The sequence below is a fragment of the Myodes glareolus genome, chromosome 22 (genome assembly GCF_982192425.1).
Source record: "Myodes glareolus chromosome 22, mMyoGla1.1, whole genome shotgun sequence".
In the NCBI taxonomy this organism is placed as follows: Eukaryota; Metazoa; Chordata; class Mammalia; order Rodentia; family Cricetidae; genus Myodes; species Myodes glareolus.
This window is the reverse complement of record NC_142047.1, coordinates 6,432,216-6,454,946: the sequence shown is the minus strand read 5'-3', so window position 1 is coordinate 6,454,946 and position 22,731 is coordinate 6,432,216. Positions and strand designations below refer to the sequence as shown.

General features: G+C 42.1%; 1 protein-coding gene and 1 long non-coding RNA gene across 5 annotated transcripts in view; one reads left to right on the top strand and one right to left on the bottom strand.

Moving 5' to 3' along the window:
* Window positions 1–6,235: 6,235 nt before the first annotated feature.
* Lsm6 (LSM6 homolog, U6 small nuclear RNA and mRNA degradation associated) lies at window positions 6,236–19,240 on the bottom strand. 4 transcript variants are annotated; one of them, XM_048450267.3, is made up of 5 exons: window positions 19,135–19,226; window positions 17,992–18,089; window positions 12,845–12,949; window positions 9,248–9,361; window positions 6,236–6,510 (listed from the first exon to the last, which is right to left on the bottom strand). In XM_048450267.3, the coding sequence occupies exons 3-5, from the start codon at window positions 12,936–12,938 to the stop codon at window positions 6,476–6,478; spliced, it is 243 nt and encodes an 80-aa protein (XP_048306224.1). In that variant the 5' UTR covers window positions 12,939–12,949; window positions 17,992–18,089; window positions 19,135–19,226; the 3' UTR covers window positions 6,236–6,475. The 4 variants fall into 4 exon arrangements, with proteins under 4 accessions (XP_048306224.1, XP_048306227.1, XP_048306225.1 ...); XM_048450270.3 differs by lacking the exon at window positions 19,135–19,226 and adding an exon at window positions 18,708–18,908; XM_048450268.3 differs by lacking the exon at window positions 17,992–18,089 and having other exon boundaries at window positions 19,135–19,240.
* The window catches only part of LOC148118397 (uncharacterized), a 26,116-nt gene continuing 22,562 nt past the window's right edge, over window positions 19,178–22,731 (top strand). Inside the window, exon 1 of the long non-coding RNA XR_015735905.1 lies at window positions 19,178–19,313. This is a non-coding gene — a long non-coding RNA (uncharacterized LOC148118397). The remainder of the gene's footprint in view (window positions 19,314–22,731) is intronic.

Genomic DNA, 22,731 nt, shown 5'->3' with positions numbered 1-22,731 from the left:
AGCAAAAACCGAGGCTGTTATTCCATTTTATAGGTGAGATATTGATTCCTAGTCCTCTCACATCTTGCCCAAAGTTCATAGGGCTTTTAAACTATGACAGATGGGGGTTCCTCAGGGAGACTTGGCTTCTGAGTAGCATTGCTTCCTATAGAATGATAATAAAGATAATTCTACATTCATACACCAAGATACTTGTGACATGTCAATGAGGTGGAAAACAATACAAAGTTAGCAAGTGTTGTAGGGAATAACACACAGGAAGGGCTGAACACACATCTAAGGAGAGAGACAGGATACCTGTGTTCACAGCGGCACCCACAGGAGCTGGTAGAGTGTGACAGTGAGAGACAGCAAGGGAGCAAGAGCTAAGTCTGAAGCAAGAGAAAGCACAGAGCGGGCTCCGGTCTGTCCCCTACGGACACCCAGCTGTGTGTTCCTCCAAAGTAAGAAAGCATTGCTTTTCTTTCATAAATCTATCGGAGGTCATTTCACATTAGCAGTTTGGCTTGACCTGACATATTAGTGGGACAAAATCCATTACACTGTCATTCCTCAGCCCCGACTAGTATAGTTATATTAATGCCACACACAGGAAAGTCTTGTGGTGACGTCTGTGGCTATAAATCAGACATTTTGTGTTCTTTGGAAAATTATATCTGGGTTGCCTTGGGTATAAAAAATAAAATGTATGAATTAAATAATCTCTTAGATTTCTTCCAATCAGAGTGCTTAATGCTTTATTTAGACCAAAATAAATAAATAAATAAATAGAATAGAATAGAATAGAATAGAATAGAATAAGCTGCTCTTAAGACAGCTTTACGTGGATTCAGGTTTGGTCCATAATCGCCACCACTGACACCTTCTGCATCACTCCTGATCTGAGAGTATCCTCAGACAGCATGATGCTGTTGAGCTCAGGGTTCCAGGCTGGCTCTGGACCTGTTCTTCACACTCTAAGGAAAGTTCACCTGCAGGGACCCATCAGGACATTTTTTCTCTTCATTCTGTGGTCATGAACTTCCAACAAAACTGACCAGTATTTTTACATGGATATTGCTGACTCTGGCACCTTTATTATAACAAACATTTTAATGTTTTCATAGATTAAAATGGAAGTAAATAAATTTCCTACAGATTTCTTAAGTGCTCAGATTGTCACTAAGAAAGAAATTTCTGCATTTCCTTTAAGTTTAGCTTTATCTTTGCCTGTTTCCTAGGCAAATTTCTTACACTTTCTAACATCAAAAACCAGAAGACCACAGGACATGTGCTCAACTATGTTCATAGCAGCATTGTTTGTCATAGTCAGAACCTGGAAGCAACCTAAATGTCCCTTGACCAAAGAATGGATAAGGAAAACGTGGTACATTTACACAATGGAGTACTACACAGCAGAAAAAAATAACATCTTGACTTTTTCAGGAAAATAGATGGAGCTAACATTATTTTGAGTGAGGTAACCCAGACACAGAAAGACAATTATCATATGGACTCACTCATAGGTGGTTTTTAAACATAAAGCAAAGAAAACCAGCCTACAAACCACAATCTCACATAACTTAGACAACAATGAGGACCTTAAGAGAGACATACATGGATCTAATCTACATGGGAAGTAGAAAAAGACAAGATCTCCTGAGTAAATTGGGACCATGAGGATCTTGGGGGGAGGGTTAAGGGGGAGAGGTAGGGAGGGGAGCGGAGAAAAATGTAGAGCTCGATAAATATCAATTAAAAAAACCCTGAAGAATTTGGTGCTAGTTTCTTCACATATCCTTTCACTCTCCTTGCTAACAATGCAGATAAACAGTTTTTACACTGACATAGACGCTTTTCTTTCCCTCCCTCTTTCCCTTCCTTTCTTCCTTTCCCCCGGTATGCTGAGGACCTAACCCCAGGCCTGGTGTGTACTAGACAGACACTCTACCACTAAGCAATACTCCCTGCCAACCATCACATGGGAATGCTTACGTTCTGTAAAGCACCATGGACATACACTGTTGATAAAAGAACCCATCAACACAACTTTCCTAGAGGACAATCTGCTCGCAGTGAGGTAGGAAACTGGCCAAGTATGGGCACGTACTTATCATCAGAGCACTCTCTGAGGAGGCTGGGGCAGGATGCTGGACAGTCTGAGGGCAGACCAGGTTACTTGAGTGAGCCCAAGTTGATTATGGGCAACATAGTGAAATCTCTTCCTTACTATCTCTCTCTCTCTCTCTCTCTCTCTCTCTTTCTCTCTCGTTAAGCAGCAAATGTTAACTACATGACTGCATGACTTGGGCAAGTTCATGCTGAAGAGTCCCAGTTTTCCCATCTGTAAAATAGGACAAGAATTTGCTTTCTCACAGCGATGCTGTAAGGACTAGGCTAGGCACTATAGCAGTGCTTAGAAGCTGTTGTCAGAAGAATGATTTAAAAAAAAAAAACCACATTACCAAGGTCTAAGATGCCAGAACAACTCAAAAGCAAGAGAAGTTGGCCAAGAGAAGCTTGGCTACATGAGGAGGGGTGAGCAGACCAGCAGAGGGACCTGGAAGGAGGGTTGGTAGTTTGCTGCAATCACCCAGACATAAAATGATGCTCTAGTACCCCTCAACTGAGCTGCTAATAGAGGAAACAGAAGAAAATGGAAGAATACATAAACTATGAAAACAGATTGTTAAGGAGGCTAAAGAGGAGTCCAAAATGACCGGCAGTTAGAAAGCTAGGAGAAAAACACAATCAATACAGTACCTGAAAGGGGGCATTGGTGACAGTCAGTGTTATAAATGGTGAAATATAGTCTGGGCATTCTCTCTCCAGCCAGCCTTTACTAACCGCCAACAAGTGCTGGTCACATGCTAGGGGTATAAAGATGAACAGCAGCCCTGTCTCTCCAGGGCTGGCAATGGAGACCAATGCAGCAGTAGAAACTACAAAACGTGACCACACACTGTTACTGCAGCACATGTTTAAAAAGCGCTCAGTGATCACTATGTCATATCGCCGTGTATGCACTTGATCCTGCTGTAGGCACTTGGCTGATCAGCTCTAGGCCTGCTGTATTTTCTGGAAACCTATCTCTAAGCCCCTAGTGAGTAGGAACCATCTTACAATTACTTAGTCCCAGTGCAGGACCAAGCATGATGTCAATCACATGTTAAATAATTTAGCCAAGGGCTGGGCCGATGACTGAGTGGATAACAGCACTTGCTATACTGGAATGAAGAGCCAGATTGAATCCCAGCACCGCTATAAAACCCAGCTGGTGAAGCACGCTCCTGGAACCTCTAAGTCTAAGCAAAAACACAAGAGCTAGGGAATGAATTCTTTATACTCTCCCCCGTGACCACAAGGAGCGGAGTCTTTTCCCAATGGCTCCTGAGTACAGCTTGTTCAAACCCTTTAGGATTTGGAGAGTCTCAGATACACCAGTCGGAAGGGGAAGCTGTCCTGTCCTGTCACTTACTCAACAGTTACACACAGCAAATTCTTAGCTTTTTTGTTGTTGTAATTTCAATTGGGGCTTCTGATATAAACACTGAATGATGATTTGGACTAAGGTAAGCAGTTTGTGATAATAAACTTGTTTCTCTGATACTATTTTACGTAAGCTTTCAAAAACTGATTTCTCCTTTACCCAATTGTATTTTGCCAAACATGCCAGCATCTGTTCCATTAGCAGAGTTTGCAATAAAGGAGTCCACATGGACTTGACCATTTTTGTAAACTACTCTATCTCCATTGTTCAAACGTTGTACGACTTTTATAAAGTTCTAGCATATGTTTATACTTCTGTCTGCTGTATAGCCCTTAAACTACTGCCAAGAAAATAAAATCCTTCAATACTGCAGATGATAGTATTCATACTGGAAAAAACAAAACAGCATGACAATTTAGTTAAATCAGAAAGTCTAGCTTTTGCTAGATAGATAAGAATATGTAAAAGCAGGAAGTAAAACCAATACGTTCATGAAGAAACAACAGACAGAAGAAAATAATCAGATCTCAAAGTTCTCCTGTCCCACATTTATATGAAATTGTAAGGTATGAACATAGTTGAGATGATCAAATCCATTTATGAATTATGCTGAGCAGGGCCCTCTTGAGGACCAGGGGAAGGAAATACATTTCCCCTTCTTTTCACAATGACTTGTTTTCGAGGAGGACAAACCAACCCTAATAACTATTGTAGACTGGCTATGAGAACCTCAAGGCCACACCATGCTGAGATTGTTCTACAAGGGCAAGCCAACACTCTGGAGTACCATTTTCTCTCAAAACAAAAGTCAGTACAGAGATGGGCATGTCACTCTGCAGTGAAGGAATTCTGCAGACTGGACCCTTGGCCTGGATGCTGTCACCCAAGAGCCACTGTGATTATCAAAGACTCTGTTCCCAGGAGCTTGTTTCTAATGAAGTAGATTATACCCTGCAGGGTGATAAGCCTCACACACACATTGAAGCTGCTGTTTCCAGACCGTAAGGAAATCCCTTTTGTGTCTGTCACTATCTGTCACATAATTAGGAACTCCTAGCATGCATTACATACTGCCTCGAACAAGAAGCTCAAGATGTGAGCCGTCTCTGAATGCTGAGGGGAGAACACGAAAATCAGACCACATGTCCACCATCTGTATTTGTACTTGTCAACAGCTCTGTTTTGGGATAAACACGTTTGAAGTAAGAATCAATTCAGCTTGGAAGATTAGCCAAGGAACAGCTCACAGACCAAAACAAATGTGAAGTCGGACAGTTTAGAGACGGAGCACAAGTTGTTTCCCACCAAACATTGTGTTTGTCACAGCCCGAGAGGAAGATGGTGGCAACCAGGGTTTGGGGGCACAGGGACAAGGAAAATGTATTTACTCAAGCGGAAAAATGTTCACCCTAGAACAATTGTCTTTGCTACAATCCAAATGAAAACCATTCATGGACTACAAAGAAACTACAGTTAAGAAAAAGTAATTTTAGCATACAATCTGTTTCAGAATTCTATCACATAAAGGTATGCACAGGGGACGATGTGTACTGGTCCAGGTGCATAATGTGGTCCTTTATTACCATAAAAATGGTGGCATTTCCCGGAGTCAATCTTGATTAAAAGTGGTGCTGTGGATGAAAACACTGCTCTGCAGCAGAGCTATTAAGCTGGAAATGGCAAGGGGGAAATAAAGACTTACACAATGGAGGAGAGGTGGTGGGGGGAAGAGAGCAAAGCCGGGGTCCCACACACTGCAGGAGAGGTCGGGGAAGAAGAGAGCAAAGCCGGGGTCCCACACACTGGAGGAGACAGCAACAGAATTGCGTTCAGGGACAGTTGATGGAGTGAATGAAGGGACACAGTAACCTGGCAGCCTCACACACTCTACAAAACAAATGAGAACGTGTGCTCCACTCAGAGATATCCATTTTCTCCGGAAAAGCAGCCATTTGTAAAAGAGCAAATTGGTGATTTGTACTTACACATTAGTCCCTTTTCAAGTCTCTGTCAGGAAGTGATAAATTACTGAAGCTTCAGATAAAGTGTTTTATTTTCAGTGTGTACACCATCAAACCTTACTAAACATTTCTCTTTTTTCCTGAGTTATTAATTGTTTCTGATTACTGTTTAAGTGAGACAAATGTCACATACACCTCCCCTCTCTCCCTCCCTAACTTCCCATCTACCCCCAGATCCAATCAGGCAATTGTTAAAAAAACACACTCCATGTCCCAAGACAGGAATTCTGTTTAGATTGAAAGAGGGGTGAGGAAAGTCAGAACAGTCTCCACGGTCTTCCAGTGTCCACACAACCAAAGCAACCAAACACAGTCTCTAGAGTGCAAGCCTCAGCATCAGGAATCACACGACCTCAAGACATGCTGGTGCCAGGCAACATTTCACCAGAATACAACCCTTTCTCCAAGGCCACGTGCTAAGCAAGAGTCAGGAGAAACTCCTTCCCAGTTATATCTGAGCACTTGGAAACTGAGTTATGTACTCCACCTCGACCACAGCCCATTACACAGAAACAGCTGAAAACCTCCTGGCTGGGCAAACCAAGATTTACACCGATTTATGCCACTGCTCCTGAGAGGAAGCAAGTCAACACAAGATGCCTACCTGCACAGAACTGGTGGGGCATGGCTCCACAATTTCTAAATCAAGAGATTCCCAATCTTTTGTGGAGATACCACCACTAGATTGTTCAATAAACGACACTGCTGGAAACGGGTAAAATAATGCAGGAGAGTTGTATTAGTATTTTTGCTTTTTTTTAAATTTTAATATTCTGTACAGACAGGAGTAAATGTGAACATAAAACATTTAAGATTAGATTTGTAAAGTAACACTTCCGTCTTATTTAAACGTCAATTAAAAAACAAAACAAAACACACCAACCACTATGAAAACAGGCAGCAACTAGGGTCGTAAAAGAACAAAAAAACCAAGCTCTTCATAATAAAGTACATCCAAGTGTGAAGAGAGCTGCTCCTGGCGTCTTCACATCCTTCGCTTCTGTGTACTTATATACAGCACTGAAAAGACAGAAAGAATTAACGATCACTCCTACGTCACAGTAGCAGATTTAAAGACAAGTAGGGCCTGGCCAACACCTCTGCATAGGACTTCTAGACCAAGCAAGAGAAGATCAGTATAAAATGAGTTTTGAGTCTAAACCTGGCTTTGATATCTGACATGATTACAACTAGTCTTATGTATACATGTTACTGACTTTACAAATTATGACCAGAAATTAAAAGTGAATGTGCCTAAAAGACTTGTTTTGTAATTAGCTGTATCACAATTAAGCAGCTAAATCCTCTAGGCTAGATCTCACAAGGAGAATGGCCAGCACATGTGGCTGGAGAGATGGCTCATCACTGAAGAGCACTTGCAGATTTTACAGAGCATCAATGCTGGGTCCCCAGTACCTACAAAGCGGTTCACAATCCTCTGTAACTTGAATTTCAGGGAGTCCAGTGACCATGTCTGGCCTCAAGTATCAGGCACACATGTGATTTGTTTACATGCACGCAGAAATACTAAACAAAAGAATATTTTCATCTATCTCTCCAATATAAACTATAGTTTCTGTTCACTTTTATAATTTCTAGAGGAGAAAGAAAAAGAGAAGGTATTTTTAGGAATAAGCAAGTGCTTATCCTGAGATTGCTAGCAGTACCAACCTTTGGAACCAGCCAATGTTTAACTTTGCTGGCCACACCACAACCAACTTACTGAGCACAACAGAGCATGTGCTGCATAGAGACAGGTTCAAGGAGGCAACTGGGCCACTGGTCAAGCAACCACCTCAGGTGTACCTTTCTCCTACCCCACACATCCTCAGACACAGACACGCACGTTCCAAGTGAACAGCAGATGTCTCAAGAACCCAGCACAGACCAACCAAGTGAACCCAGATCCTCTTTAAGAGTCAAATACAAGTTGTTGGATAAGACAGCTGTCACCGAGTACAACATGGAAGTGAGAAGAGCCACTGCCAGGGAAACTACACAAGTTGGATGGACATCAGTGTAGGAGTACCTCCTGCTGTCAGTATCTTGAGGTGAGAATTTCCGAGCAAAAGATGTCAAGTAATACAAATATGAAAGTACAAGAAATTCTACTGAAATGCAAGCAAGAGACGTATATAAGTCAGGACTTTTTTTTGAGTTGCACACACACTTTCATATTGCTTATGACAGGGCTGAATAAAGCCATGCAGGAAATCCAAAGAGATATATAGAGAGAATAGGTAGAGTCAGGGAGATGCCACGAAACTGTTGAAGAAGGATGCCCAGAACCTTACCAGTAGGCCATTGACTTGCAAAGACACACAGATTAATAGAGATGGGTTAATTTAAGATATAAGAGTTAGCTAAGAATATGCCTAAGGTATTGGCTAAACCGTAGTAATTAATATAGTTTCTGTGTGATTATTCGGGTCTGGACGGCTGGGAAACTAAAGTACAGTCTCCATTCACATATTGGCGCCAACATGGGGCAAGAATTTTGACATACAGCCTAAGAAAGTTTAAACTAAAATAAAACAACAACAACAACAAAAATACGACTTCTAGACCTGCAAAAATGGGAGTCAACTGCAGCTTCTTGGTAGCTGCATTTTTCTCAGATAGGCTCTGTTTGCTGGTGGTGAGCGCAGGCATGGCTCCTTTAAGAGAAGACTTCCTGACTCAGCATTAGCAGCAAAAACTGCATGGCTTCTTTAAGAGCCGACTTCCTGGTTCATGCTGGTAGCAAAAATAGCTCTGGCTCTTTTGGGAGGTCCTCTGCATCCCTGGAGCTGGGTAGTGAGCATGGCTAGCAGAGGAGGCGAATACACCTCTGCCATGTTAAACAGGGTGGAGCCAACAAGCAGGTACAAGGAGTTGGTCCTAGCTTGCTGTAGGAAGTCTTACAGCTAGTAGTTACCCGCCCACTGGGGTGTGGCCTCTTATATTATATAAGCCGATGTACAATCTCTGTTCTGGTAGAGGAGTTCGGTTTCTGGTCTCCGTTCAAGCAGGATTCTGATTTATGAGTCTACCCCTAAATAAATAACCATCTATTTCTCAATTCTGAGCTAGTGTGGGATTTCTTTTAAGCATCCCTCTTCACTAACCATGCCCGCTTATCGTTTTAAGAAGTGTTTCTGGTCAGACAATGATTATAGATGCAGAATAGAGACAGATTCAGACAAAAGTAAACTTTTGAATGGGTCACAGTGTATTTAAAAAATGTACATAGGCATGGGAAAGAAAGGAAAAAGTATAGATAAGAGTACAGACAGATATAGATTAAAGGAGTAAAGATAATAAATCTTAAAAAGTAGTAAGTAAAAAAAGCCATGTAAAGATGAAAAATACAGTTTGCATTATGCATATTATTGTGTTTTCTTTGAATTTTTTGCAGAGAAACATTTGATTTTGGGGAAGCTGATAAGCTAAACCAACACACAATTTTAAAGATGTCTTGACTTTAAAACTTGGGTCTAAGGATATATTGCTTTGGAAAAAGAGGTTCTGCTTTTGTTTCCACAGAGGATGAGAACCTGTGGATTCCTTTAAGGCTAATGTGGCTTGATGGAACAAGACCCTCTGAAAGGACTCCATGAATCCTAAAAATACTTTACCCAACAAACAGCAGGAATCTAAGATATAAGCACAACAAACAAATAAAATGAAAGGGGCCTTACCATCACATAGAAACCCCCAGCGCCCTCACATAGGAGACAAAGTCTTATTCTGAATACTACCACAAGGAAGCGGTTACCATTGTTTCCGCGGATGAACGCATCCCCATACTTATTCTTCAGCTGCCCATTTACATACTCTTCCGTTTGCTCCAGTGCTATATTCATGTAGCCATCCAGGCAGGCCAGGACCCCTGGAGAAAAATAAGAAAGAACTGAAATTACAGGGGATATCTTAGAACCGACAATCACTTTATTCATTAGCCTCCAAACACATAATATAAAAATTCACACTGTAAACAAAACTCAATAGACTTAAACACAAAAGGAGCTTTTACTCTGTGCCAATCTGAATGAAGGCTGGATGGGTATAGCATGAGAGGAGTCACTGCATCCACAACTCCACAACAGGCAACCAACTGTCACTCCGCTCCTGGTATGTGTGATCACCACAGCAACTTTGAAAGCCTTCACAAAAGTATAAGCATTAGAATATTCCAACCGAAATGCTCTTCTTTGGGAGCTAGGGACAGACATAGCAACTATACATGGACAAATGAGCCTCCAACCCAGTGACATTTGTTACTTTAGTCACTGGGTGAAATACGGATCTGGCAGATTTATCTCACTCTTGCACGACGCGCATGCAGCAGATGAATGTGCTCCGGGTTAAGAGGAAGTCTCCACAATCTGTTAAGATAACAGACAGCAGGTGCTCCTGAAAGAACAGCTCAAAGCTGTGACTGCAGTCAAGAGCAGCTTGTGAACAGACAGCAACATACTGCATTACAACACATTGCATTCCGTTTTGTCAGTGTTAACACTATTTTTAAAATCAAAACTAATAGAGAAAAATGGCTACAAATATTCCAGAGAGCTTTCAAGGAAAACAGCTCAAGTGAATCATTATTTGTGTTAAGATGGTATAAATTTCTAAAATCTGACCAGGTGACGTTTTTCTAATGATGAAACCAGTAAGCTTCTAATTCTCAGCCTCTAATCTAAAATGGTATTTGTAAGAATAAAAACATAGTACAGATTCAATTGAATTAACTAAGCCAATAGTCCCATTTAAAATCTTAACTTCATTAATATGCTCCTCGCTCTCTGCTTCTGCCCCCATTATCCTCTACACAGAGGTTTCTTTTCAAACCCGTGTGTGTGTGTAATCAGAACACAAGACATTAACCGAGCAGAATTCTATGAGAAGCAGTAAACTTGCAAAGGATCAGACTGGACTGTCAACTATCAGGCACAATTACTTCTCAGCCAGAGAAGCTCAGGACAGCTTCTCAGTTGGCTGCTTCTCTAGTGGGTTACATTTAAAGACTATTTACAGATTAGCAAGAAAGTCTAGGATATGATATGGAATTAGTCAAAACAGTAATTCAAAACATAATGCAACTATTACTTGCTGTTACTAAAAATATCTAATCTTATTGCCTAGCACGTGTAAGGCCCTGGGTTTAATCGCTCATACTGCAAGAAACTAACACAAAACAAAACCGTTCAAGGTGTTAAAGTTGTAGCTCTTCCTCTTCTCCAAGAGCAAGAAGAAAAATGACAAGCCAGAGAACTGTTACAGAACACAGGTTCCGCAGAAGGCCTAAATAACAAACTAAAACATGTATTAACCTTTTATAAACAGAAACACTTTCCCTAAAGAGAAAAGAACAAAAGGCTAATATAGCCAACCTCTTCAAAGAGCGGATATTGAGAAAGTACCACACACAATGTGCCCATCTTACCGGTTGTCAAATACATGGAAATCCCTATCTCTCTCCTTTGGGCTTACCCAAAGCTTATGGCTGAAAACTGGGCAAAGCGGCGCACACAACCATAATTCTCATTCTCTATCTTTCTCCGTGTCCCTGTCTCTATCTCTCTGTTTATCGGACAGGGTCTTGCTGTATTAACAGCTCTGGCTGTTCTGGAACTCTCTCTGTAGACCAGGCTGGCCTCAAACTCACAGAGAGCTGCCTGCCTCTACCTCCTGAGTGCTGGGATTAAAGGTGTGTGCCACCACCGCCTGGCCACTGGGGATGGGAAGGGACCAAGACAGAAAGAGAACTGCCCGAAGACAGCTGGGTATTATAGCAAGATCCTGACTCAAAGGCCAAGCAAGACAAAAAACATTGGCAATATGCTATTAATGTCAAGAAACTAAGAATAAAACAAAGCTATTTTCCCTTTATTTTTCAAGATTTCATCTTACTTTAATGATGTGTATGTGTACAGGTACATGCACATGAGTAGAGGTGTCCTTGGAGGCCAGAGTTGTGGGATCCCCTGGAGCTGAAATTTCAGAGGCTGGGAGTTACCCAATGTGGACACTGGAAACTGAACTCAGGTTCTCTGTAAGAGCACTCACTATACACTTAACTGCAGAGCCACTTCTTTAGTCCCTGCCTTTTCTTTCTGATCTACTGGGGATGGAACCCCACCCTCCCGCTTGAATCCCCTAGTACTGGGATTTCAGTGAGTTACTAAATATTTATTTCAGTCTTATGTTTGACTGTATGTGCACGGTGTGTCTGAAGAGTACTCAAGTTACTGATGGTTGTGAGCTGCCCTGCGGGTGCTGGGAGGAACCGACTCGGAGTCCTCTGCAGGACCAGTGCTCCCACTGCTGCGCCAACTTTCCAGCCAACACTGATTTCTTAACAAAGCTCTCCAGTCAAGTCTGTGTTCGCCCTGGCTCCTCACTTCCTTGGTGAGGGTAACCACAAAATCTCAGATTATGGAAAACAAAATGACAATGTAGTGAAGTGACCAACACACACTGGGCTACACGTAAATGTGCAGACAGAGGAAAACCTTAAAAAAATGTAAGGAAGAGACAAAGAAATGTCAACAAAACTTTGCTGATGAATTAGCCACCACTCTGAAACAGTCTAAGTAGTTTAGCACACCTTAATTCGAGAAGAGTAGAAATTTCCTAACTGGTAAAACAGAATCTGGCATTATTCCAGAGAGCTGCTTTTGAAGCTGTTGTCACTAAGACCCAAGCTCTGCTTCTACTCCATACACAACATTCACCTTCAGTGGCCTCAACTTGGCTCTCAGTAGTCTTCATTACCCTTTTGGGTTTTTGTTTCTTTTTGTTTTGAGACAGGGTCTTATATAGCCCAGGCTTGCTTCAAAATCTGATATAGCTGAAGCTCTTCTCAAACTCCAAATCCTCCTGTCTCTTGCTGGTGCTGGGATCACAAGAATGTACATTTATTGTACCCAGAGCTCCTTACAAAGGATTCTAAGAACAAAGACGCATTTCTGGGTATACATTATATGACCGAATGGCCATGCTGTAAAATGAGTCTGTCTAAATAACAGTTGTCAATCTTGAACTCTTCTGCAAAAGCAAATACTGCTGAGCCCAGGTGTTCTTCGGTTCCCAGTGTTTCGTAGCAAAGCTACTTCTGCCTCCCGAATTGGTGCCAGGGACTCAGGCAGAAGAGCTCCCAGAACAGACAGGAGATGGACTGAGCAGACGCTGCGAGCCAGGGCCTACACTACCGGCAGGCTTTACAGTATGAAATGAGCCACCTCAGAGGCAGAAGACAGAAAAATTGTCAGTGAGCAACATTTTGGTCTACCGAGTACGTTTAAGAGGTTAAAAAAGTAAGAAGTCATAGATTCTTAGTTACGGTAGTTAGGATCAAATATGAAAATCCTACCTCGATAATCCACCCCAGAATTTAGCTTCACCACAACTGGCCGTCCAATGATCTGCTTTAAGAAGTCACTAGGGGTTTGCTTCCGCAGACTCATTCTTAACAATCCTGGTCAGAAATAGGAAAGAGCAATAAATGTATACACTAAAGTTAATTAGTCACCAAAAAACCAAAACCAAAACAAGGTAACACAACACTCTCGGGTCTCAACATATCTATAGGAGACAAGCCATCAAAGGACTTGTATGATGTCCTGATGCACAGGACAGTCGGGCTGCTGCGCACGTCACCTCACACAGCCCTGCAGCAGCCCAGCGCAGTCTTAGAGCTCTTCACAGAGCAGTTATTCCTAATCACGTGTACTGCTGTGTCACATGCAAGACACCCATATAGCCACCTCTGGCAACTCTAACACCATAAACACAACATGCGATCTCCGTGAGAACCCTAGGAGAAGGCATAATATTCTCATTTTACTGAAGAAAACAGAATAAAAAGATTAAATGACTTCTGTTAAATTGTGGTGAAACAAAAATATGGTACAATATTTAAGTTAAGTCCAACTTAAGCCCGCATTATACAAAGTAGGCCCACTCATCAACAACTGACAGCTAAATGTTTCTCTGAAAAGTCATAACTAAAACCTAAAGTAAAACCAGCACTTTTCCAAGTACTCTACATGTAAAGATTCATTTAAAGTTCACTATCCAATGAAGCAGCATTAGTGTATGCTATGTGCGTGAAAAGATACCTCCTGAGTGCACATGAGTGTGGAAGCCAGAGGCTGTTGATGCATGTCCTTCTCAGTCCCTACCCACCTTATTTTCTGAGATAGGGTTTCTCGCTGAACCTAGAGCTCACAGATGTGGCTAGCCTGGCTGGCCAGGGAATCCCCTCCAGAGCCCTCATCTGCCTGCTCTGCTCTCCACATAATTGCAAGGGATTTGAGGTCCTTATGCTTGTTCAACATCAACAAACAAATTTTCTGACAGCTACCTCCCCAGCCTCATTTATAGACAGTTGAACACCCTGCTCAAGGTCAGAGGTGGTTAAGTTAGACTGAATTGCTCAGGTACAATTGTGGTAGGAGTGCTCCGAGCAAACAGGGAAAGACTTAAAGAAACAGTATTGCATACCCAAATTAACTGGACCAGACATGTCAAGTCCCATCACACCTTTCAAGCTTTATCTTGTTATGCAATAGTTACCCCCCTAAAATGTTTCAATAAACAAAGAAAACTATTAGTCAAGTAAGCAAAAGTCAGAGACTAGAAATTGCTTTTGTTTTAGTGAAATTCAGCAACGTCTCTTATATAGCTGTCATGCATCACGGAGCACTATTTTAAGGACTTGCCCCATCTCCAATTCTAGATTTTTGTTTTTAATCAAGACCACACATTCTTCCATAAATAGCATTGTTGATTTCACTCCACGAATATCCATCCAATCCACCCAGTGTCGTGTAGACGCTCTCCATGTCCACGCATGGAGAAGTGGCCAATTGGTGAAGCTGGGATGCTAAGTGGTAGATCTCTCAGCAGCTCAACCAAAGTGGACACACACACACTGTGCAAGGCAATCAGAAAATATGTGCCAGACTTGCACTTCAGAAACTTAGAATCCAGAAGTCAAACTCTGTGTGTTAAGGACATGAATAAATCAAAGGGACAAAAAGGGAAATAATTCTCTTTACCCAAGAAGTATTCAGGTTAAATAAAAGAAAATACAAATTTTTAGAAATTATCACTTGAACCATCTATAGCTGCTAACATGATTTCTGTTAAAAAAAAATCAACTGATTATTTTGCTTAGCAATTTTTAACTTTTCCACTAAGCTGTCGGCTCATTTTCTTAGGTTCATAGTCTTAAAAAATGTCTAAAATTACAACTGCTATTTATCCAAGATGCTGGCCACACAACAATCTTACTTGTGTTGTTTTGAGTTTAAAGAGAAAAATGGCAAAGTAACAGATTCAGTACTTTTCATGAGTTTAGTAAAACAAACAAATCTTCCCCTTCATCTACAAGCCACATACATGTGTCTTGCACATGCGCTGTTTTACAGCTAAGAACTCCTAGGGACACCATTTGAGTTGGGGTTACTTCCAATCACAGAGGCCAAATTCTACTATTCCAGTTCACTCATGTACAATCCGGAATAAGAAAAAGGTCTATTTGCATTAGAAGCCAAAATCCAAACCTAGCAGGGAAGCTGGCTCACTGGGTAAAGTGCTTGTTGTCCAAGCACAAGGACCTGAGCTTGGATCCATAGCACCAGGTAAAAGCCAGAGGCACTGAGACATCTGTAACTCTGGCACTAGGGGGCAGAGACAGGAAGATCCCGAAAGTTTGCCAGGCAGCCAGTCTAGCTCCAGTGAGCTCCAGGTTCTCTGAGAGACCCTGCTCCTCCTTACACACACAGACACACACATACACACACACACTTTTTAAAACCTAGTTCATGGTAAATGCAGAAATTAATTTCACTGGTGCTGTATTTTTGGATGAAAAAACAAGTGAAAGAAGAAAACACAAACCTAGGCTTTAAAAATGTTAACGGCCCGCACCTTTTAGAAAGCAGAAATACTCTTCCTTCTAAGCTTGCGAAAAGTAACACCTCTATTGAACCTCATCTTTATTTCAATCACCATCAACCTCTTCCCAGGGCAATCCACACTTAGAGTGCCTACTAAGCCTCAGATGTAGGTGAGGCTGTAATGGTAAGAAATGGCTTTGGGGCCTTGTGTTTACTCTCCAGAGTCTACACTCACACAGAAGTGGCAAATTTCATAAAGACTGTATGCTTTCAGGTGAATCACACACAGAGGTCTACCAAGAGAGGACTGAGCCCAGATGTGGCACACCAGAGGAGGATTGCTGAAAACATGAGCCAAGTTTGACAGAAAAGTCCACTAGCTGCAGAGAGAAGCTCAGCAAAGGCACTGGATATTCTAAAGTGAAATCTACACAAGCAAAACAGAGACGCTGTTGAAGCGCAGGGCAGGACCACATTCGTTCTCGGATAACAGAAGCACAGGCTCAGCTGGAATCATCTGGACCATCAGGAGAACCCAGCCAGCATGTGCTAGCATGTCTTAGGAACTGGCTAGTTGGAGGATACCATGGTCAGGAAAACCTGAGGGCAGGGATCTGCTGTGTCCTACTTCCTATTTACGGTGGCAGAGTGCACATTAATTCAGACTCCGCCTCTGGTTTCCCCGCATGTGTCACTATCTGCACTTCCTAACAAAGGCCTTTTCTGTAGAGACTCCGAGCCACATGAAAGGATGGGCTGAAAGCAAGGCCCTCATTTGTTCTCTCGAGTACATTCTGCTAGATGGCTTGAAAGGGATGCCTTTGAAGTTAATCTGGAACAAGGATGGTTGCCTCAAATTCGCTGTATTCATCACCCAGGAAGCCAGACCCTTTGCATTACTCTTCATTAGGCTCCTTGGTACTCCCTGGTACTTAATGACTTGCCCATAAATCCATTCTGTACAAGTAAATTGGTCTTGACACCACAATTTTTCCCATCACTTGGCTCAAGTAACTTTAAGTTTTCATCTTTTAAATTGGATAAGGCAGAAGGAATAGTTCTGACAATTTCTGAAGCTGGAGATAAGACTCTTGAACCATAAACAGAAGAAAAGGTCTTCCTTCTGCCAAGGTCACCTTGGTAAACTTCTCCCTTCAAACTCAGCCGCATTCACTCTCTAGGACTCCATTCCCTCCAGATTCATAAGTGGATGCTAAGTCCCAGCACTCTATTTCCGGTCAGAAGTCACCAAGTGGCCTAATATGCCAGGATCTGCTCACAGTTAGCAATGGGTTGAAGAAGGTGGGGAGAAGGTATGGTATGTGTGTTAAATTCTATTCACCCAATGATGAGGCGTGTTAAATCCAGTCTCTTGCAGATATTTAAGGGGACTTTAAGGAGACAGAAAAATATCCTACTTCTCTGGTAGCCTTGGTCCCTAAAAAGACTGACCAAGTCCGTGGAAGAGACTTCAAATCCATCCCCTCCTCACCAATGTCCACCCCACAGGGCCAGCGCCTACAACACCATGCACTTCAACAGCTGTAATCCACAAGACCTTTATGAATGACCACTGACACAAGGTAGACAGGAGCACTCGGTGCTCAGAAGGTGCATCCAAGTCTACAAAGATGCCTGCACAAATGCAGATTTCTGAAGCTTGCGCAGCCAAAACACACTCTCCTTTAGGGTTTTTTTTCTGCGTTTTACTCATTCATTTTATTTAGTGGGACAGAAGTAACAGCATCTGCCACAGCATGCACACAGATGCAGAGGACAACTTTTGGGAGTCTGTTCCACTGAACTTCCTAACTGTAACGTTGCTACTCTTATGACTCATAATGTAAATACTTGACGTGTGACCTTTGTGAAAAGATCTTTCAACGGCCCCAAGGGGTCTTGACCCACAGACTGGGAACCACTGGTGCAGAGGAGTCCTTTATAACATGTGGTCCGACATGTCAACCGACAGAACATTAGCCAAGAAATCCTAACCACCACCCTCTCCTTCCCTCTCTTCAGGCCTCATTTTCTGGTTAAAATAACTAGGTATTTTAGAACAATCAAGACTTAAACGAGAACCAGATGATGGGCACATAAATGTCTCCTTAGCTGTGAGTCCAGCCAAGCTTGGCTCAACCTAGTAAAACGAAGTTGCAAGTCCAACCAAAGACTTTGCCTTTACAGACCTAAAGGACTTTTCCCATGTCATCTCTGCCTAAACAACACTCTACCGCAACCATTCACATTATCTTACACATGGGGAGTAATCTAGTGACCATCAACATAGGTTAGATGTGACACATATATGGAACTTGAGCACTTTTTGGTATTGGGAGCTCTGCATCCAGCCCCTCTGAGATACAGGAGTATTTTATCCAAACATGGAGAACCTGGGGAAAAAACATCAAAATCTCGAAGGGGTCGACATTCTAAGTAATAAATTTCTAGTGCTGGTCACAAAAAAAGATGACTTTTCTATTTTCCAGTCCTTCATTAGAAAAGAAAATAAGCCAGGGGAGTTTAAAAAAAAATTTTTTTTTTTTTAAATTCTACTACTTACTAGGCCACCCTTCAGTGAGAAAAGACCTGATGAGTAGTTAAGGGTACTCACTTGGGAGGCCAGGAACTGAGTTCTAATCTCCTCTGCTACTTAATCAGCTGTGCAGCTGGTAACTATCACCAGGTCACCTCTCATGGCCCCAAGCTCATCTGCAAAATAAGGGAGTTAAGCTAGATGGTTACTGACCATCTTTTCCTGTTCCAGCACCTAGGATTACTTATGCAGTAATACCAACACACACACACACCCCACACAAAGATTCTGCAGGAAAACCATGAAGGCAGACAGGCAGGCACTACAGTTAAAAAAAAAAAAAATGCCTGAAGCAATCCCAGGGCAGGATCCAGAGTTCAAGGTCAGATTGAGCTACCTGGTGCAATTTTAAACAAGCTCCTCAACAGTAATGATTCCAAAGAGAGGCTGTGCCTTGCTAACCTTGGAAACAAAGTAGGAGCATTCACGTCTGGGTGAAAGAAGCAATGTCACACACGAGCAAGGTAAATTCCGAACATTTTAAAAAGAATCAGCCTGGCAATGTGCAGGAATTATCTAACCTAATAATTTCTCTTCTGAGAGCTTGTCCAAGGAGAGTTACGGGGTGGGGGGGGGGGGGGGGGGAATGCATGACAGGGTCACACGGGATGTTAAAATGAAGAACTCAACCACCCAAAGGTGTCAGTCAGGGAAACAGCGGAGTAACTTAGGGGATCCAATGATAAAACAAGGGCCAAACAGAATAAATGAATTTAAAAATTATAACTTGCTACCTTTTTAATGCAAATAGAAAATATTACTGGTAATTGATTTAAAATAAATGGTGGTCTTAGCTGAAATAGACACAGGCACACTAGACAGAAGGCGTTGGCGTTCAGCAAGGATCATTCCCTTAGCTCGTCGTAGTTAGGGTTTTCCAGCGCGCACGGAAGAGGAACGCTGGAGGAGAGCACCGGAGTCACGAGCCCTCTACCCCTAGGCGCGAAACCCGGTCGGCCCGGGCACGCGCAAGAGGGGACCACGCCGGGCGCGCGCACCAGAGGACCGCCCGCGAGGCCGCGTGGCCCGGACGGCCTGGTCCTGCTGCAGGCCCGGCCGAGGCTCGAGCCACTCCCCCGCCCGGCCCGGGCCTCCGCGACCTAGGCCGACCGCCCCAGCGCCCACCAGCTCCCACTCGCCCCTCCCGGGCCGCGGACTCACCTCGCAGCCGGATCCGAAGCCTTCACGGGCCGGGCCTTTACGGACGCGCGCGGCGAAAACCGAAACCGCCCCCGGCAGCGCGCTTTCCCGCCTCATCCAATTAGCGGCCTCCTTAGCTACGGCAGCCCGCGAGGATCAAAAAGGTCATGCTGGGACGGAATGCTCACCTGCAAGAACTGGTTTGTTCAGTGAGAAATTTGGTGTCCGGGGGTGGGGGGAGTAAAGGTCCGGTGTTCTGATGTCCTCTCTTGCCAGAAAATCGAATACAAAAACAAAACAACCAACAATAAAATACTAGAAGTGATCTTTTGAGATTTCATTACAGTAAAGAATACCTTAAAATCATAGGAAACAAAAACGAATAGACTATTGTAAGTACCCGGAAATAGACTTAATTTGTTTTGTTTTGTTTTGTTTTATTTTGGCTTTTAGAGACAGGATTTCCCTATGTAAAAGCCCTGACTGTCGTGCAACTCATTTTGTAGGACAGGCTGGCTCGGAACCCACTGAGATCCGCCTGCCTCTGCCTCCCTGATGCTGAACTTAAAGGCCGGCGTCACTGCTGCTCGGCTTCATAAAATAATTAAAAAAGAAAAGTTAGAAGCCTCAAACCCCCAAGCCTACTTATAAATATTAATTAAATGGATAAAGTTTAAGTTACTGCTACAGATTGTTTCCATAGCAATGTTGCTACAACAAAAATACAAATCATTTAAAGCAACTGAATTATAATGGCGCCAATTCTAAGAAGACATTACAAACTAGTTTAATTGAAAATTGGATGCAGATACCATTTAAGTGTTGTATGGGAATTGGTTTGGGATATTGCATGAATTCTTAGTGTATGCTTTCTATTTATAGAACGAAAAGATTACAGGAAGACCTGATTCCTTTCTATACCCATGCTTTCATTTATAGTGACATTTTAATTTATATTTTATATTGTATTTTGAATTTATATTTTAATTATATTTCTGATTTTATCCATCACCACAGTTATAATACCGTCAAAGAACTGCTTCCCGCCCCTGTTAAAGATCTAAGATGCAGAATTGTTTCCTGAGACAGAAAATGGCTCCTTCTTTTCTAAGTTCCTCTTAGAGAAGGGCAAAAGCAATAGGCCTGTGACTGGTGTCATGGACAGAGAACAACTGGGTGAGATTTGATAACAGCCATATCCTTCAGTTCCTCTGTGTAATCCCAGTTGATGTCAAAGCCATCAGTTACAGACAGTAATAAGACAGCATTTTAGACTCTTGAAATGTAAAGTATAAAATTAACAATATAAGTAAAGTCGCATTTAAATCAAGCTGTCTACAAAGAAGAAGCATTCTATACTCTGTCCCTAAAATAAATTGCTTTCTAAATCAAACTTGAAGCTGAGGGTCTAGCAGTTGATGGCATGCTCAGTGTGTGTTAACATATCTGCCACTACATGATGTTGCACACACAAGTATGGGTACAGGGAGATTAAAAATTCAAGTTCATCCTCAGTTACAAAATGAATCTGAGACCAGCTGAGCTATTTGAATCCTTGTCTCAAAAAAGGAAAGTGAACTGCATTCCTCACTGATGATTCTGGTCATTGTGTGTGTGTTACAAATGTAGACAGAGACAGGTATAGTCATAGCTGCTTTCGCTTTGCATGGAGCTATGCTGCAGCCCTCAAGCCTGGCTGGTGAGCACGGAGTGAGAAGAGTTTTGGGGGCCCGGTTTGTCTGCAGAACAGCTGCCACTGTCTTCAAGGGCACAGCCCTATAAAGCCCCAAGGCAACAAACCTATAAATATGTGTTCATTACAAAAAAAAAAACCTCTCAGTTGCTCAGAAGTGGCCTTGCCAAAACACCAGACAGAGCTCCACATGCCACGGGTACGCTCTCCAGATCGTCATCCTGTGTTTACAAGGAAAACCTACCCAAACTTTTTCCAGATTCCAGTTCAAATGCCAGTCTTCAAAATTTCACACATAACTTTATTAGGGAGACTTAAACATCTTAAAAATAATTGGGCAAGCTTAGTCCAGTGTATTAGGTCAGATGTCACAGTAGTAAGCTGACAGTGTCAGGTAAAGACCATCATTGACATTGGGATGCACCCCTGATACACACTACATAGTGTAGTAGGAGGCTGCTTGTTCATTTCCGGCTGCCCAGACCACAAAATAATCACTCAGAAACTATATTATCTAAATCACTGCTTGGCCAATAGCTTAATATTTCTGGTTAACACATACCTTAAAGTAACCAATTTCTATTATTTTATATTTTCCCACAAGGCTTATGGCCTACTTGCTAGGTTCCTGTGTGCCTATCTCCAGTGGTGGCCTCATTGCTTCTCCCTGACTCCGCCTTCTTTCTCTCAGCAATCAGTTTAGCTTTCCTGCCTAGCTCTATTCTACTCTCTCACAGGCCAAAGCAGTGTCCTTCTTCATTAACCAATAAAAGCAACACACATACAGAGGACTTCCCACATCATCTCCCCTTTTCTGTCTAAATAAAAAGGAAGATTTTAACTTTAACATAGCAAAATTACATATAACAAAACAGGTATCAAGAAAGAATTACAGTTACAATATTTATTATTTTTTCTTTTTTATTGATTTTATTGAGCTATACATTTTTTCTGCTCCCCTCTCTGCCCTTTCCCTCCCCTTCAACCTTCTCCCATGAGCCCCATGCTCCCAATTTACTCAGGAGATCTTGCCTTTTACTATTTCCCATGGAGATTAGATCCATGTATGCTTCTCTTAGCATCCTCATTATTGTCTAGGTTCTCTGGGATTGTGATTTGTAGACTGGTTTTCTTTGTTTTACTTTAAAAACCACTTATGAGTGAGTACATATGATAATTGTCTTTCTGGGTCTGGGTTACCTCACTCAGTATAATGTTTTTTAGCTCCATCCATTTTCCTGCAAATTTCAAGATGTCGTTATTTTTTTTCTGCTATGTAGTACTTCATTGTGTAAATGTACCACATTTTCTTTATCCATTCTTCGGTCAAGTGGCATTTAAGTTGTTTCCAGGTTCTGGTTATGACAAATAATGCTGCTATGAACATAGCTGAGCACATGTCCTTGTGGCACGATTGAGCATCCTTTGGATATATACCCAAAAGTGTTATTCCTGGGTCTTGAGGAAGGTTGTTTCCTAGTTTTCTGAGAAATCGCCACATTGATATCTAAAGGGGTTTTTATCAGCTTGCAGTCCCATCAGCAATGCAGAAGTGTTCCTTTTACCTTACAACCTCTCCAGCATAAGTTATCATCAATGTTTTTGATCTTGGTCATTCTTACAGATGGAATCTCTGAGTTGTTTTGATTTGCATTTCTCTGATGACTAAGGATGTTGAACATTTCCTTAAGTGTCTTTCAGCCATTTTAGATTCCTCTGTTCAGAGTTCTCTGTTTAGGTCTGTACCCCATTTTTTATTGAATCATTTGTTCTTTTGATGACCAATTAATTTCTTGAGTTCTTTGTATATTTTGGAGATCAGACCTCTGTCTGATGTGGGGTTGGTAAAGTTCTTTTCCCATTCTGTAGGCTGTCATTTTGTCTTGTTGACCATGTCCTTTGCTTTACAGAAGCTTTTCAGTTCC